General features: G+C 38.0%; 1 protein-coding gene across 2 annotated transcripts in view; it reads right to left on the bottom strand.

The window, feature by feature from the left end:
* Nucleotides 1-15,072, bottom strand: part of LOC150094342 (uncharacterized) — a 484,937-nt gene that overhangs the window by 124,238 nt on the left and 345,627 nt on the right. For both annotated transcript variants that reach the window (XM_090412362.1, XM_090412363.1), the window contains exon 23: nt 10,028-10,165. In XM_090412362.1, the coding sequence (XP_090268488.1) occupies nt 10,028-10,165 (138 nt within the window). The remainder of the gene's footprint in view (nt 1-10,027; nt 10,166-15,072) is intronic.

Genomic DNA, 15,072 nt, shown 5'->3' with positions numbered 1-15,072 from the left:
TAAACATCTGCTTCAGTGGGCATCCTCCTTCTGCTATATTTGATTTGAAGAGATCATGAAATTCTGCAGCTGCAGCCTTGCCAGTCATATTGAGATTGTGGAACACAGTGACTCATATAGCAGTTGAGCCACTTGCAACTTGCAGTAAAAGGTCAGTTGCTTTTCATATTTCATCAGATGTTCATACAAATTCTTCACCTTCTCTCATATGATCACCCCACATAAAGGCATGTTCTTCTAATTCTGATGCTCGATCCATAAAACCGGCATCCTTTCCATTTTCTGAATTGCACGAGATTGAGACTTTGTTACTCTGGTCACGCTGAGATTCATGGATGATTGAGCACTCTTATGAATTGCATCAGCATTATCACAAATGGTTCTCAACTATAGGATCACACAGTCCTCTGGCTCTTTGAATGTCAATGCTATATCAAACTGATCAAAACTTTATCAAACTGATTCAGAACTTCCAACTTCACCTCTAAAGAATGGGATTTCCCAGGTCTTTTCTTCACTTAGTTTTTATTAACATTCTCCTTTTCACTCTTAGTTGCCACTGTTTTTCTCTTGCCAGACATCTTGCTCAATGAGCACAGATGCTATTTACAGATAAATATTTGTAAATAACAAAATGAAACAGTGGAGAGTGAGGTAGCGAAAAAAGCACATGCATTGAAGCTTTCACAACCGTGATAGGAAGCAGCTCATGTACTGAAATGAAGCTGAATATATGCAAAAACACAGATAACAAATGTGCGTATAACAACCCGTACTTTTCACCTACCCAGCTAGTTACCTGTATAACCACAAATCCACCTAACCTTGGAATACCGTACTCACATGTGGAGTGATGTACTTAAAAACCTCTCTAAAAATTTCTGATGCTCAGAAGAGAGAGCAGCTTGGCTGATTGACAATCCTTATCTCACAAACTTAGGCAATACTGCTACTCAGTAGAACTGGCATTCATCATTCCTCCCATTTTTTCTAAAACTATAATAACATGAGCAACAGCTATCCAACATCCATTTCAGTTGAACTATTGACTCAATGAATCTACCACTGCCATTCATCTTTCCACCTATCTCAATTCTGTCGAACAGTCTTCCTCTGTGAATTATAGTAGTAGGAAAAAATGACTTGGTTAGAAAACAAGAAAAATGTAAGAATAGATATTTGGAGGGTGTTGAGAAGAATAAAATTAACAGTGTGTTAGGAAAGGTACGCCGTCTGTTGCCCAGGAATGATAATCATGAGTTGAGGCAGAGAGCAAAGATCATGAATGGTATGTTAATGGAAATATGTGAAGAAAAAGGAGTGCAGTTTGTGAATATATGGGATGGTTTGATGGGTAAATGGAACAGTATAAGAGTAATGGACTGCATTTGAATGGCTTTGGTGTAAATCATCTGCAGAGGCTGTTGCTGGAAGGGAGAGTAATTGCTGCAGAAATTGGATCTCAGCAAGTAAGAAGCAAAGTGGAAGAGCAGAAGTATGAGAAAGGAGTGCCTATAAATGGAGAAGTGAGTAGTATGAGTATGGATAATGAGAGAAGAGAACAAGAAAGACAGGGAATTTTTTTGGGGGGGAGGAGGTCAGGGTAGACAGAAGGATGCAATATGAGAAAGGTCAATGCTGAAAGAGGAAGTGAATGTTGAACAAGGAAGAAAGAAATGGGTACGCCTGGATGAAGGGGAGTATTTGGGTCTGGAGAAGGTGATGGGCAATGAGAGAGAGAGAGAGAGGATGGTTGGAGGACAGCATGGAAAAGTCACATTTAATAAGTGGTATCAGTGGCACGTGGTATAAATCCAGAAATAAACTGTTATGTTTGTATATGAATGCTAGAATTATCAGAAATAAGGAGAATTAAACTGTTGCACGTCAGTGATATACCAGCAAATCCTATTGCTTTATTAACATCAAGTTTACTCAATTCCTCATATACCTTCTGCTCACTCACCATCAGTGACCCATCCCACTGCTCTCAATTTCTGTGAGATGTTAATTCACAAGGATGAAATACCTTTATGAATTGCTCATTTAATATCACTACTATATTCTTCTAAGTGGTTATCATTCTACTAACCACTTAGAAGAATAACCAATATCATCCTCTCATAATTATTCTTCCTTCTGCTGGCTATGTATAGAAAACGTCCTGGTAGGATTTCTTCTGAACCCATTAGTAGCTAAATGCTGCTCATATTGTACTTTTGCTAACCTACCTGAGTCGCCTTTGTTGCCTGCTCTTTGTACTTCTCATGCAAATGACTGTTACCACTCATTTGTTGCCACCTCCATAATGCCTTCTTTTCTTTCCAAATTGCACATCTCACATTTTTATTCATCCATTTCACACCTACCTTATTTGATCTCCTAACCTTGGAAATGCCTTCAGACATTCTGCCAGAATGTACCCGATCAAAGACCAAGCAGCATTGATCTCCTTTCCATCCAATTCCTCATTCTATGTTACCCGCAAGCCATCTCCTGAGTTTGTCATAATCACCAGGCTTATAGTTCCACCTAGATCTCTTTTTGACAGAGGTACTCATATGGCTGGCCAATGTTCAATAATCAGTTGATGGGTACTTAACCAAATGGAGGAAGATTTGGCACTTCATTTATAATAACATCCTCTTAAGAGATATCAAATCCAAGACTCTTGATCATTGTGTACCCTCTGTTATGTACTGCCTAAGGTAATTGTCTCTCAAAAACTTAAGAAATTCAATCTCTTCCCACCCGCATATGCTGTCTCTTCATTCAAATCGATATTACCATAATTAAAATCATCCATAATGATCATCCTTTTCTTATTAGCCAGACCCATTTGCCTATACATTTCCTTCTCTCTGTCCTCCATATTACCAGGTCTACAGCAACACCCAACTAAATATTTCATCCTATCCACCACTACCTTGCATCATCCTGCTTTAAAAACCAGTGCCAATATTTGCTCCTTGCATTTCAACTTGGATGGGCCCAACTCTTCTGCTACCACCAACAGCACGGCTTCCTTTTTGTTCTGCATGTCTTCACAAAAATACATAATATCCCTTCACCTCTATTACTGTCCGGATATCACCCTCATCCAACTATGTCTCACTTATTCTGAAAGGTTTTGGGAAAATGAACTCGATCAATGCTACAATTTCATTCCCCTTATTTTGGATATTTTTTTTGGTATTCATACATACTAGCTCATTTATGATTTTATAACAAGTCCCACTGACCTTAATTCTGAGATATGAGTTCCCTATAACCCCACCCACACACACACACACATTGCCATTCATCTCTGTAATCACTAATTTTACACCTCACCCTAGTAATCACTAATTTTACACCCTAGGGATGTGGGGACAACAAACCTAACTGTTGTTCCCACATCCCTAACTATCTCAATCTTTTCTTGTACATTCACACAACTACTTTTGTAAACATCATCCACACCTCACATAATGTCGCCATGTCCACCCTGATTATCCCCGTCTTCCTCTGTCTTCTGTTCCTTCTCTCTTATCCATTCTTGGGAAGAATGAGGAAATGAAGAGAAGTCAGAGGGAGGGGGGGGTAACCAAACTAAACTGGTGACTGATATGTGGGGTGTTCCCTATGGGGACATATTGAAGGTTTGTGATTTACAAAGTTCACTAATAAGAAGAATAATAACTCCCTTTCTGCTGTGATTGAAACTGAAGACTTTAAAGTCTTCAGTTTCAATTCTATAACTCTCCTTTAACAACTTACATGCCTCTATTGTGTCTCCTCTTTTTTGCTTATCTTGCCTGTGCCTTCTACTGTTCATGGGTAATAAAGCTATTCATCCATCTCCTACCAACTCCTACCTGATTTATCATTATGACTCTGGGTATAGATTCAGATACTGCTTTCTTCAAACACCCCTTGACCACCTCCAATGCATCACCATTGGAGGTGGTCAAGGGGTGTTTGAAGAAAACCCTCCAAATTCTTATGCCATGGTAATGCTGAAAGCTGACTTCTCAGCTTGTGATAATCAACTACTTGGTAATTCCACAGATACTGCTTTTAACAAAAAATCTGCATGTCCAGCAATCTCTCAGGTTCAAGACTACGTGATTACTTTCCCTAAGTGGAGACAGCATAATCAAATTGATAACCTTTAAGTTCTCTTTTATTTGTTAACAGATCTAGCATTCTTAAACCTTGTGTCGCCTCCCTTACATGCTGCTTCTGATAATTATCTCTCTTAGCAGGCGTACAAATTAATTTTCTTTCCTCCCTGTGACCATTCCTCCTCTCAATTTATGTCCCTATAGTTGAAATTACCCATAATAATAAGTCCTGTTGGCCTTTATCTCATAGCAAATAGCATCAAATGAACACTGTCCATTGCATCCCTGTTCCCCATGATGTACTCTTTTTGGTTTCAATTTATCTATTATCATTAGCAACCCCCCCCCATCCACATCCTGTTCCTTTTGTCCTCTCTGATGATACTATATCATCCTCAGTCTCTATGACTATCTCTCTATAACTAATGCCTTTAACTTTTGGCCAAGTTCAGCTAACTGATGCCAGAAATGCCTCACCCTTATTTCAAATACTTCTGGCATTAGTATACATAAACTGCAATAACCCCCTTAAACCCCCCCCCCCAACCTCCTTTATACCTTGTGTTGCTTAGCCCAATAAAGTTAAGAATTTGGGGTGCTACATTAAGCATCGTGTGACACTCTCCCACTTACTAACCTCTAGGTTGCCTGGATCCCTACTAACGTACATCCCTCCTAAACTAGTTTATCTGACTCTGCACTTTTGAATTCTCGCTGAACAACACTTCTTTGAGATTCTTGACTCGTGTATAAATCCTTCCTTCCTTGTATCAAACTCTTTCCAGACACCACAAGCTCCACACCATTCCTCCTGCACAATCTGTATGATGACTCATTCGTTATCATAGCTCTTCGTCCCAGCTTGCCTCTATCATACCTTGGCAACAAACTCACAACTTTTACTTTCTCACTCTTCTGTTTTCATTCACCAACAACTCTTTCATATCATCTTGCATAACACACTTGTCATCTGTTACATTTGTACCCAAAATAAACATCACTTTCACCTTCACTCTCTGCATCCTTACAGCAACACTAACATCCTTAATCTTAGCCCAAATTCGTATGGTGATGAGAAATGCCTAGCATTTCTCCAACCTCAATCTCACATTTTCTTCTGTGGATAACTCCAAATGCTATCTGTTCCATTACCATCTGGTCATTCACTTCATTTGTAATCATACCACTCTTAACCTTGACAAATGCATTATCATGCATTTCATCTTTCAACTCACTGCTATTACTCTCTTCACACTTCTGACATTTATTCACAAAATACTTATGACATTCTCCTGTTTCTTTCTGCTTTCACATTCTCCTGTTTCTTTCTGCTTTCAAACTCTCTTGCACTGTGGAGTGCACACATTTCACATACATTGTAGTGAATAAAATTACGTAAGCTAAAATTGCCCACCAGTCATGACACCGATGTGTCATGACTCACACAGTACACTATGAAATAAAACAAAAAATGAAACCTCTGAAAACTAAAAAATTAATCACACTACTCTTATAGAAAATCAAACAAACACTCATAAATATACAAATACAAAAAGAATGATTTAATTATCACTAAATACTATCAAAAGGACTTATCTTTTGGCAGCGAAAATCACATAAAACTAGAAGAAGAGAAAAGATTATCATAGAAACATACAAAGAAGCTAAAGGGAATTTATATAGATACTGAAGAAATTTTTCAGTGCATAATAGGACAGGATTCAACAAGGTTCACTTTTGGAAGTTGTGAAGGAGCATGGCTAACAAGGGGAAAGAGGACTAATTTTTTTGCTCGGAGAGTGGCGAATGAGTTGACAGAGACATTCATGGAGTGCTTCGCTAGTGAATGAGTAAATGAGAAATATGATAGGAATTATGTGAATAATGGTTAGCATGAATCTACTGAGATGAACTTTTTGATTCCACCATTCTGACATAATAATAATAATCTTGATGTAGATGAATTTTTAAATTATTGAGAGCTCAAGAGCTAGAATCAATAATATTCAGTGTCGAGTGAAAAGGTGCACAAGGTCTGTTTTCTTGGAGATAGAATTAGCAGGGTGGTTGAAACATTGGATAAGAGGAGTATGCAAGCAAAAGAGGTGGTAATGGTAGTTGGCATGAATGATTCGACTGGTAACAAGAAGAATGTAAGGAGGGATGTCATTGGCTGTTAAGGAGAGTGAAAGATAATAGTGTGGTAGGTAAGGAAGTCGGCATGTCAGGTATGATAATGATGAGTTGAGAAGGCAAGCAAATATTATGAATGCTATGTAGCAGAATTGTGTTAGAAGAAAGTTCATTTTGTGAATGTGTGGGATGAGTTTGAAGAGCAGATAGAGCTGCATTAAAGTGATGGGCTAAATTTGAATGGATTAGGTGTGAGTTAGTTGGAGAAACTGTTGCTGCAGGAGAGAATGACTGAAATGAATGTAAGACGTGAGGAAGCAAGTGGTGTTTGGAAGAGCAGGACAGTAAAGTGCAACTTTGTGAATGGAAAGATTGAGTGGCACGAGTGAAGAGAATAAGAGAGAAGAAACACAGAGTGGACAGAGAAATGGGGAGTACAGGGTGGAGAGAGGGACAATGCATGAAAAGTGTAGATGTACATGTGTAAGAGAGGATTAAGACAGTCAGGGAAGTGGAGAGGGGGGGGGACATTTAGGTCTAAGAATGGGTGTAATATCAGTGATGATAGATAGGAATGGACAAGGGAGAGTGTAGAGGAGTCATGTCTGAGAAGTGAAGTTAGTGGGACTTGTTATAGAAACAGAAATGAGCTAGTGTGTATGTTTACAAATGCTAAAAGTATCTGAAACAAGGGGGGCATGAAATTGTTGCATTGACAGAGTGCTTTCGCCCAAAACTTGTTGGTATAAGTGAGACACGGTTGAACGAGGATGACATTTTGATAGGAATAGAGATGGAAGGATACGTTGTCTTTCGTGATGATAGACAAAGCAAAAAGGGAGGAAGAACAATATTGATGATGGCAGAGGAGTTGTGCCCATCTAGGATGGAGATGCAAGGAGCAAATACTGACAGTGGTTTTGAAGCAGTATGGTGTAAAGTAGAGAGCATGAAATGTTTAGTAGGGTGCTGCTATAGACCTGATAATGTGGAAGGCAGTGATAAGGAAACATTTAGACAAATTGGTCTGGCTAATAAGAAAAGGTTGATCGTTATGGGCAATTTCAGTTATGATAATATAGATTGGAATGAAGAGACAACATCAGGAACTCAAGAGTGAGTGTTTAAGGGATAACTGCAGTACATAACAGAGACCACACATGGATCAAGAATTTTGGATTTGATTATCCTATCAGAAGATAATGTTGTAAACGAAGTGTCACATCTTCCTCCAGTTGGTTAAAGTGACCATGAAGTGTTCACTAGGGTGATGCCCAGCCATATCAGGACTTTTGTGATAAAGGGCTATATGTTGAATTATAAGGCAGGTGATTATGACAAACTCAGACGGCAGCTTGCAGCAATATCATTGAATGAGAAATTGCATGGGAAGACAACCAATGTTGCTTGGTCTCTACTCAGGAAGTATATGGTAGAAGCAATGACTGAGTGTAATCCAAAGATCAGGAAATTAAATAAAGTAGGTGTAAAATGGGTGACCGAAGAGGTGAAGCATGCAATCTGGAAGAAAAAGCCATTGTGGAGGTGACACAAAATGAGTGGTGATAATCAGTTACATAAGGAATACAAAGAGAAAGCAGGATGGTGACTTGCTTGGTAAAGGTAGCAAAAGTGCAGTATGAGAAGCAGTTAACAAATGAGGCTAAAAGAAATCGTAGGGAGTTTTTTCAATATGTGTCCAGTAGCAGAAAGAATGATTATGGGAGGATGATGTTGGTCAAATGATAATGGGAGAATGGTAAACACTGAGGAGGATATAGTAGAGGTGTTTAATGAGTGGTTCATTAGTGTATTCTATCCTTATGATTGTAACATAATGCAGAAATTGAGAGTAGTGGGAGTGGGGAAGGAACTACTGAGTGAGTGAGCAGGAGATATATGAGGAATTGAGCAAACTTTATGTCAGCAAGACAATGGGACTTGATGGTATATCACCACACATCTTGTGGTTGAGGGAACATTCCAAGGAGTTAACAGAAGTTTTAATGTACAGTTTTAACATGAGTCTTAGATTAGCTCAAGTTCCAAAGGAGTGGAAAGATGGCAAAATTGTTCCACTTCATAAAATGGGTGATGAAAACTAATGGCTCAAATTATAGGCCAATCAGCTTGTCTGGAGTTGTGGTCAAGGTGTTGGAATAGTTAGTGAGGACAGGGATTCAGAACTAGGTTGACAGCAGCAGCAGAGTTCTCTTTAATGGACAGCATCGGTTTGCTAAAGGAAGATGTTGCAATCTACTTACTTATTATAACAAGGTGATGAATATATTGGACAAGGCTGATACATATTACAGTAGCATATTTAGATTTTAATAAAGCTTTCAAAAGATTACCACATCACAAACTAGTAGTTAAATTGGAATGGATGGGGTTGGATAGTTGATTAGTGCACTGGATTGGAAACTGGCTGTCTGATTGGTATCAGCAAGTTATGTAGGGGTAGTGATGTCCCAGAAGAGGAAAGTGACTAGTGGTGTTCCCCAGAGATCTGTTTTTGGGCAACTGTTGTTTCATTGGTATGAAAATGACATTGGAAAATTCTTAAATGGTGATATAGAGTTGTTTGCAGATGATGCAAAGTTGGGGAGCGTTATGAGAAGTAAAGCAGATGTTGTAGCTTTGCAAGTGGACCTAAATCGACTGTCTGAATGGATAGACAATGTGTGTGTGTGTGGGGGGGGGGTCAGTTTAATGTTACAAAGTGTAAGGTTTTAAAAGTTGGGAAGCAAAGATGGGATGCAGAGTATAGGATTGGTGGGGATACTAGAGGAGGTGAAAGCTTTGGGGGTGGATAGGGACTTTAAATTTTGTAGCATTTTGCTAAAATTGTGAGGACAACACAGCATATCATGGGAATGATGCAGAGAACACTGACATGTAGAAGTAAGGATGTTTCGATTCTGTTGTACAAGACTTTGATCAGGCAGAATATAGATTACTGTGCACAGATTTGTTGCCAGGTTTTCAAAAGAAGGAAACAATGATGAGATGTTGGTTTCTGGAATGTGGAATATGAGGCCAGATTGAGAGATTGCAAATTATAGAGACTAGTGGATAGAAGGAAGAGGGGAGACACGATCAAGATGCATAAGTTGGTAAGGGTAATTACCCCTTACCACAGAGGCAATTAAAGGGTAATTAAAAAAAGAGGGAATAATTATTTTGTCAGATGCTCACTGTAATAAAATAAAGATTACTAATGCTCAGTCACAAAAATGTATCAGTTATGTGCTAATGCCTAAAAATAAAGTCCTTTTCCATGAAGAGTTGTTAGTGCATTGCTCAGGTATGATAATCATGAGTTGAGACAGCATGGATGAGATTTTTCACAGAATATCTGGAGATAGGGGGCGAGAACGAGATGCCATTTCTGGAAGTGTATAAGGCGAATGTGAGCGGGGGGGGGGTAGATCTTTTGCACGGAGAGTGGTAGATTAATGGAATGCACTGTTTGAGTGTGGTGAATGCAGAGACAGTGAGTGCATTTAAGTTGAGGTATGATAAGCTGTGCATGTGAGAGTGGGGCCTCCCACAATGAGTTTCTTGACTCCATGTAGGTCTGTTGATAATAATAATAATACACATGTGTGTACATACTGCTTTCTAAATACATGTGTATTTAGAAAGCAGCTAATAGGAAAATAAAAAATCAGGTCAGAGGCCATATGACTGATGCTGAATCATGATAACATAACTTTTTTGTATTTTAGGAATAACATGTTAAGGTTTATAAACTGACAATAAATACCACTGCTACTAAGACTCACAGAATAATACTGCTAAGAACTCGGCACTATCAATTAATTCTTCTAGCTCATCTCCATCCATATCTTCAATCATATCACTAGATGGATCTTTTTGAGTTATTAGCCATTCAAGGATTTCTTCACCATTTTGAAGATCTCCTAAAAAAAGAGAGAAAAATTATGTTGTCAGATGTTCACTGTAATAAAATAAAAATTACTAATGCTCAGTCACAAAAATGTATCAGTTATGTGCTGATGCCTAAAAATATGAAATTCCTTTTCCATGAAGAGTTGTTAGTGCAGGTATGATAATCATGAGTTGAGACAGCAAGTGAAAATTATGAATGGATAGCAGAGTTGCATGTAGAGAAAAATAGTTGCAGTTTGTTGATGTGTGAAATGCATTTGAGGGTTAATGAAATTATATCAAAGAAATAGATTCAGTGCAAATCAAAGGAAGTCAGGTGATGTCAACAAGCAGGAGAGTGGATCAGGTGAGATGGATGTGCTTGTGACTAGAGAGTAGAGCAGTGTGAGAGATAAAATGTAAGAACAGGGATGCAAGCTGGACAGGGAAAGGAGTCAGGGAGACACAGTATAAGGAGAGTAAATTCTGGGAAAAAGTAACAAATGTATGTATGGGGATAGTCAGCATAGGAATAGAATAGCTTGGGATTTACGGGGAATAGTAGTTCTTGCCACCTCTCATTCATGACTGCACTAGCTCCTGTCTGCTCACCAAGAAGGTCATCACGTTGCAGGTTTAATGGAGTATTGACAACACTAAGAAAGGATTAAAACTGTTTTAATGCTTTCAATATTTCACCTCAGTCACCAAGACATCTTCAGGGAGTACAATTAATACTTGTAACACACACACAAATGCAACACAATATGGAATGAAACATGTGGATATGACTCTATCTAGGTGGTGTGCCCTCTATGGGTATTTGTAGGAGGCCTATGTTGTAAATTGAAACCTTTGACGATTAATGCTTCCCAAATTTTGGGAATTTTCTTGCAACTGTATTTGTTTAAATTCAGTTGATTTCTGTAGGTTCCAAGGACAGTCTTTCTTTCTTTCTTTTTTTTTTTTTTAATTTACTGTAATGGAGCATGGTAATTTTTTCCAGAAGATCCTGTGAGTGGTATTCAATATATGGTCTGCAAGACCAGATTGACCATAGTCGTGATTGCAGGTGTGAGTTTTATGTTCATCTAAATGGATGGTGGCTAACCTACCTGTCCGTCCAAAGTATGCCAATTTGCAGGAACAAGATACCTTATATACTCCAGGCACCGAGAGAGGAGGAAGCTGATCTTTGGTAGAATAGATAAGCATAGCAAGTTTCCAATGGGCTTAAAAGATGTGCAGAGGTTGTATTTTTTTAAAGACTTGGCTATTTTTTCTGATGTACCCGGGATCTTCCTTGTGTGGCAGCCAGAGAATAAGAATAACCTCACTGTAGCCCATGCATGTTGTACGAGGTGACTAAAATGGGTACCCAGTGCCTGCAGGTATAGCTGGATCACCCTGTCTCCGGGGGTCATAAATACGGAGGCCTGATCCTCCAGGTTGGGTGTGGGGCTGACGACCCAACTCTTAAAAAAAAACTTGTTACGAAATTTAAAGAAATGACTGCTGGATGGACTAAATGGCCACAAAATGGCAAATCTCTTAAGGATATGAGAACTGGATCATGGAATGTACTTTCTCTTTAGTGATCTGGAGCTTTAAAAATGCTGCTGGAGCAATTGGATAAATACAGGATACTTGTTATGGATATACAAGAAATGAGATGGACAGGAGAGGGGATTATGGAAAAGAAAAATCATATTATTTTTTATAGCTGCTAAAAAATCACGTTTGGAACAGGTTTCATTATAAACAAGAGGATAAAACATGTTATCATTGACTTCAAAGCAAACTCACCTCGCATGTGTAGTTTACGAATTAAAGAACAATTTTTTTAACTAGAGTTTTATCTGTTTACATGCTCCAACTGAAGAAAAGAAAAGAAAAGAATGATGCTGAAAAAGAGTTGTTTTTATGATGAATTAGATAAGATCTATGGGGAATGTCCAAAGAGGGATGTGAAAACTGTTATCGGTGTTTTAAATGCCAAGATAGGCAAAGAGGACAGGCCAACCATTGGGAAATATAGTCTACATAATGAAACTAATGATAATGGGACTAGATTGATCAACTTTTGCTTCTCAGAGAAATATGGTTATTGGTAGTACAATGTTTAATCATAAAGATATTCATAAAATGACCTGGAAGTCTCCTAATGGAGACACCTTTAATCAAATTGATTATCTTTTAATAGATGCAAGACACCTATCCAATTTGATGGATGTTAGAACCTACAGAGGAGCAAATATTGATTCTGATCACTATTTGATTATATCAAAGATTAGAAGCAGAATATCCAATGCAAGGAAGATATATGGGTCCCATCTTAGAAAGTTTAATAAGGAAAGAAGATTGAAGGAATTAGGAGTTAAAGCCAAATATAGTGAGAGAATAAATGAAAACCTGTCTGGTCTAACTATTGGTGAGAGTGTTAATGAGGCTTGGTTCTTAGGGATGTCATAGCGACAACAGCAGACATAGTTTTAGGAAAAGTCAGTAGAGTTAAGTACAGGGTGTCCCAAACTTCACGCAAGAAGTAATTTTGATAGAAAACACAGGTTTTTAATTAAAAATTGTAATTTCTTATTGATTTATAAAGTATAGAGTATAGGGTTATGCATGGAATAGCATATCGGGTAAATGGCCTCTACGGCTTTGCTGGCACATATGCACTCTTTTGTCGAAATTTTCCATCACCGTTTTGCATAAATGTGGCTAAATTTCGTTGATACTGTGCTCAATTTCCTCCTTCAAGGTGTGGGTGGTCGTGGGCTTGTTGGCATAAATCTTAGACTTCAAAAAACCCCAAAGAAAAAAGTCCAACGGCGTTAAGTCACATGATCTGGGCGGCCAATTCTGATCACCAAAACGGGAAATTACACGACCAGGAAATAACTCATGCAGTAATTGAATTGTTTCTCGGAATGTATGGCATGTGGCACCGTCTTGTTGAAACCACATGTCGTCCACATCCATATCTTGCAATTTAGCCACAACAAACTGGATTATCATGTCGCGATAGCGAGCACCATTAACTGTTATTGCCTTACCAGCCGCATTTTCGAAGAAGAATGGACCGATGATGCCTCCAGCCCAAAATCCGCACCAAACAGTGACACGTTGTGGATGCATTTGTTTCTCAACAATCACTCGTGGATTTTCTGAACCCCAAATGCGACAATTTTGTCAATTAACGAAGCCATCAAGATGAAAACGAGCCTCATCGCTGAAGATGATTTTGTTCGAAAAATAAGCATCCACTCGTTGTTCCATAATCCATTCAACAAACTCTCTTCGCTGTGTGTGGTCAGTAGGTTTCAGTTTTTGAGTCAATTGAACTTTGTAAGCATAAAGATGCAAATCTTTCGTGAGAATACGCTGTAGAGAGCTTCTCGAAATGCCCAATTCAAGACCACGGTGCCAAATTGATGTTCCTGGACTCTCAGCAACACTCTCACGAACTGCTTCAATGTTTTCTGTTGAACGACTTGTTGAAGAACAGCCAGAGTGTATAAGATCACTAATTGATCCAGTTTCCTTGAATTTTTTAATTAATCTTTTCACAGTTGATGAAGTTAAATCACTATTCCGACCATATTTTGTAAGAAAATTGTGAACTGTAGCTGCCAAACCTTCATTATTTTTAAAATATTGCTCAAAAATGAAAATGCATTGTTCTTTCGTGTAGTGCTCCATTTTTAATAACCCTGAACTGTCAGCTGTCACGCTGTCGTTGGCAACACTTTACCACACAAATGGCGCTAAATTTAAATCTTGCCTGAATTTTGGGACACCCTATATAACCATTGGTTGATGCAGAATGTGAATGTGTGACTGTATTAAAAAATGAGACATACAAACAAATGCAGCAAAGGAACCACACTCGTACAGCTGTGGAGGAATATTGTTTGGCTAGAAAAGAAGAAAAAAGAGTGCACAAAAAATAGAGAGAAGAAATACCATGATGATGAACTTCTCAGAAGTATGAATAAAAGTAGATTTTTCTATCAGAAGTTAAACAGTAGTCGGAAAGATTTCCAGCCTAGAACAACGTTATGTAGGATAAGGAGGGTATAATTTTGAGTTATAATGAAATGATACTAGGAAGATGGGCAGAGCATTTCGATGAATTATTGAATCCAAACATATCTGGTCAATTAGATGATATGGAAGACAGCCAAGATCTAGAAGCAGTTGAACTAATACCAACAGATGCAGAAGTGGAGGCAGCTATTAAAAAACTTAAGAACAATAAAGCCCTTGGAATGGATACAAGCAGAAGTAATTAAAAGTACAGATACAGAATACTTTAAGCAGCTGTGTCAACTAATCAAAAAAATCTGAATTAATGAAACAATTCCAGACGAATGGGATTTGAGTGTCATATGCCCCATCCATAAGAAAGGTGATGTAATGATATGTTCTAACTATAAAGGAATTAATTTACTATGTACAACTTATAAAATTTTCTCTAACATTCTATTTAAGAGACTTTATCCCTATGTACAGAATGTTATTGGCGATTATCAGTGTGGATTTCATCAAGGAAGATCTACAAATGATCAGGTTTTTAATATATGCCAATTACTTGAAAAATGTAATGAATTTGGAATTGAAACACGCCACTTTTTTAACAGATTTTAGAGCCACAAATGATAGCAAAGATAGATCTAACTTATTTATTGCAATGGAGGAATTACAGATTCCATGAAAACTTATTGCTTTAGTTAAAGCTGCAATGAGAAATGCCCAATGTCACATCAAAATTCAGAACAAGTCTGATCCAATATATATAAAAAATGGTGTTTGATAAGGGAATGGCTTACCTTGCTTACTGTTTAACACAGCACTCGACAAGGTTTTCAGAGATTCTGGCATTAATACAAGGGGATCTATTTTCTACAAATCAGTACAAATTATGGCATATGCA

Source organism: Typopeltis vanoorti, chromosome 22 (genome assembly GCF_054136105.1).
Source record: "Typopeltis vanoorti isolate ZY-2024b chromosome 22, IOZ_Tvanoo_1.0, whole genome shotgun sequence".
In the NCBI taxonomy this organism is placed as follows: Eukaryota; Metazoa; Arthropoda; class Arachnida; order Uropygi; family Thelyphonidae; genus Typopeltis; species Typopeltis vanoorti.
Note: the sequence above shows the minus strand (reverse complement) of the source record. Positions and strands in the feature narration are given on the sequence as shown.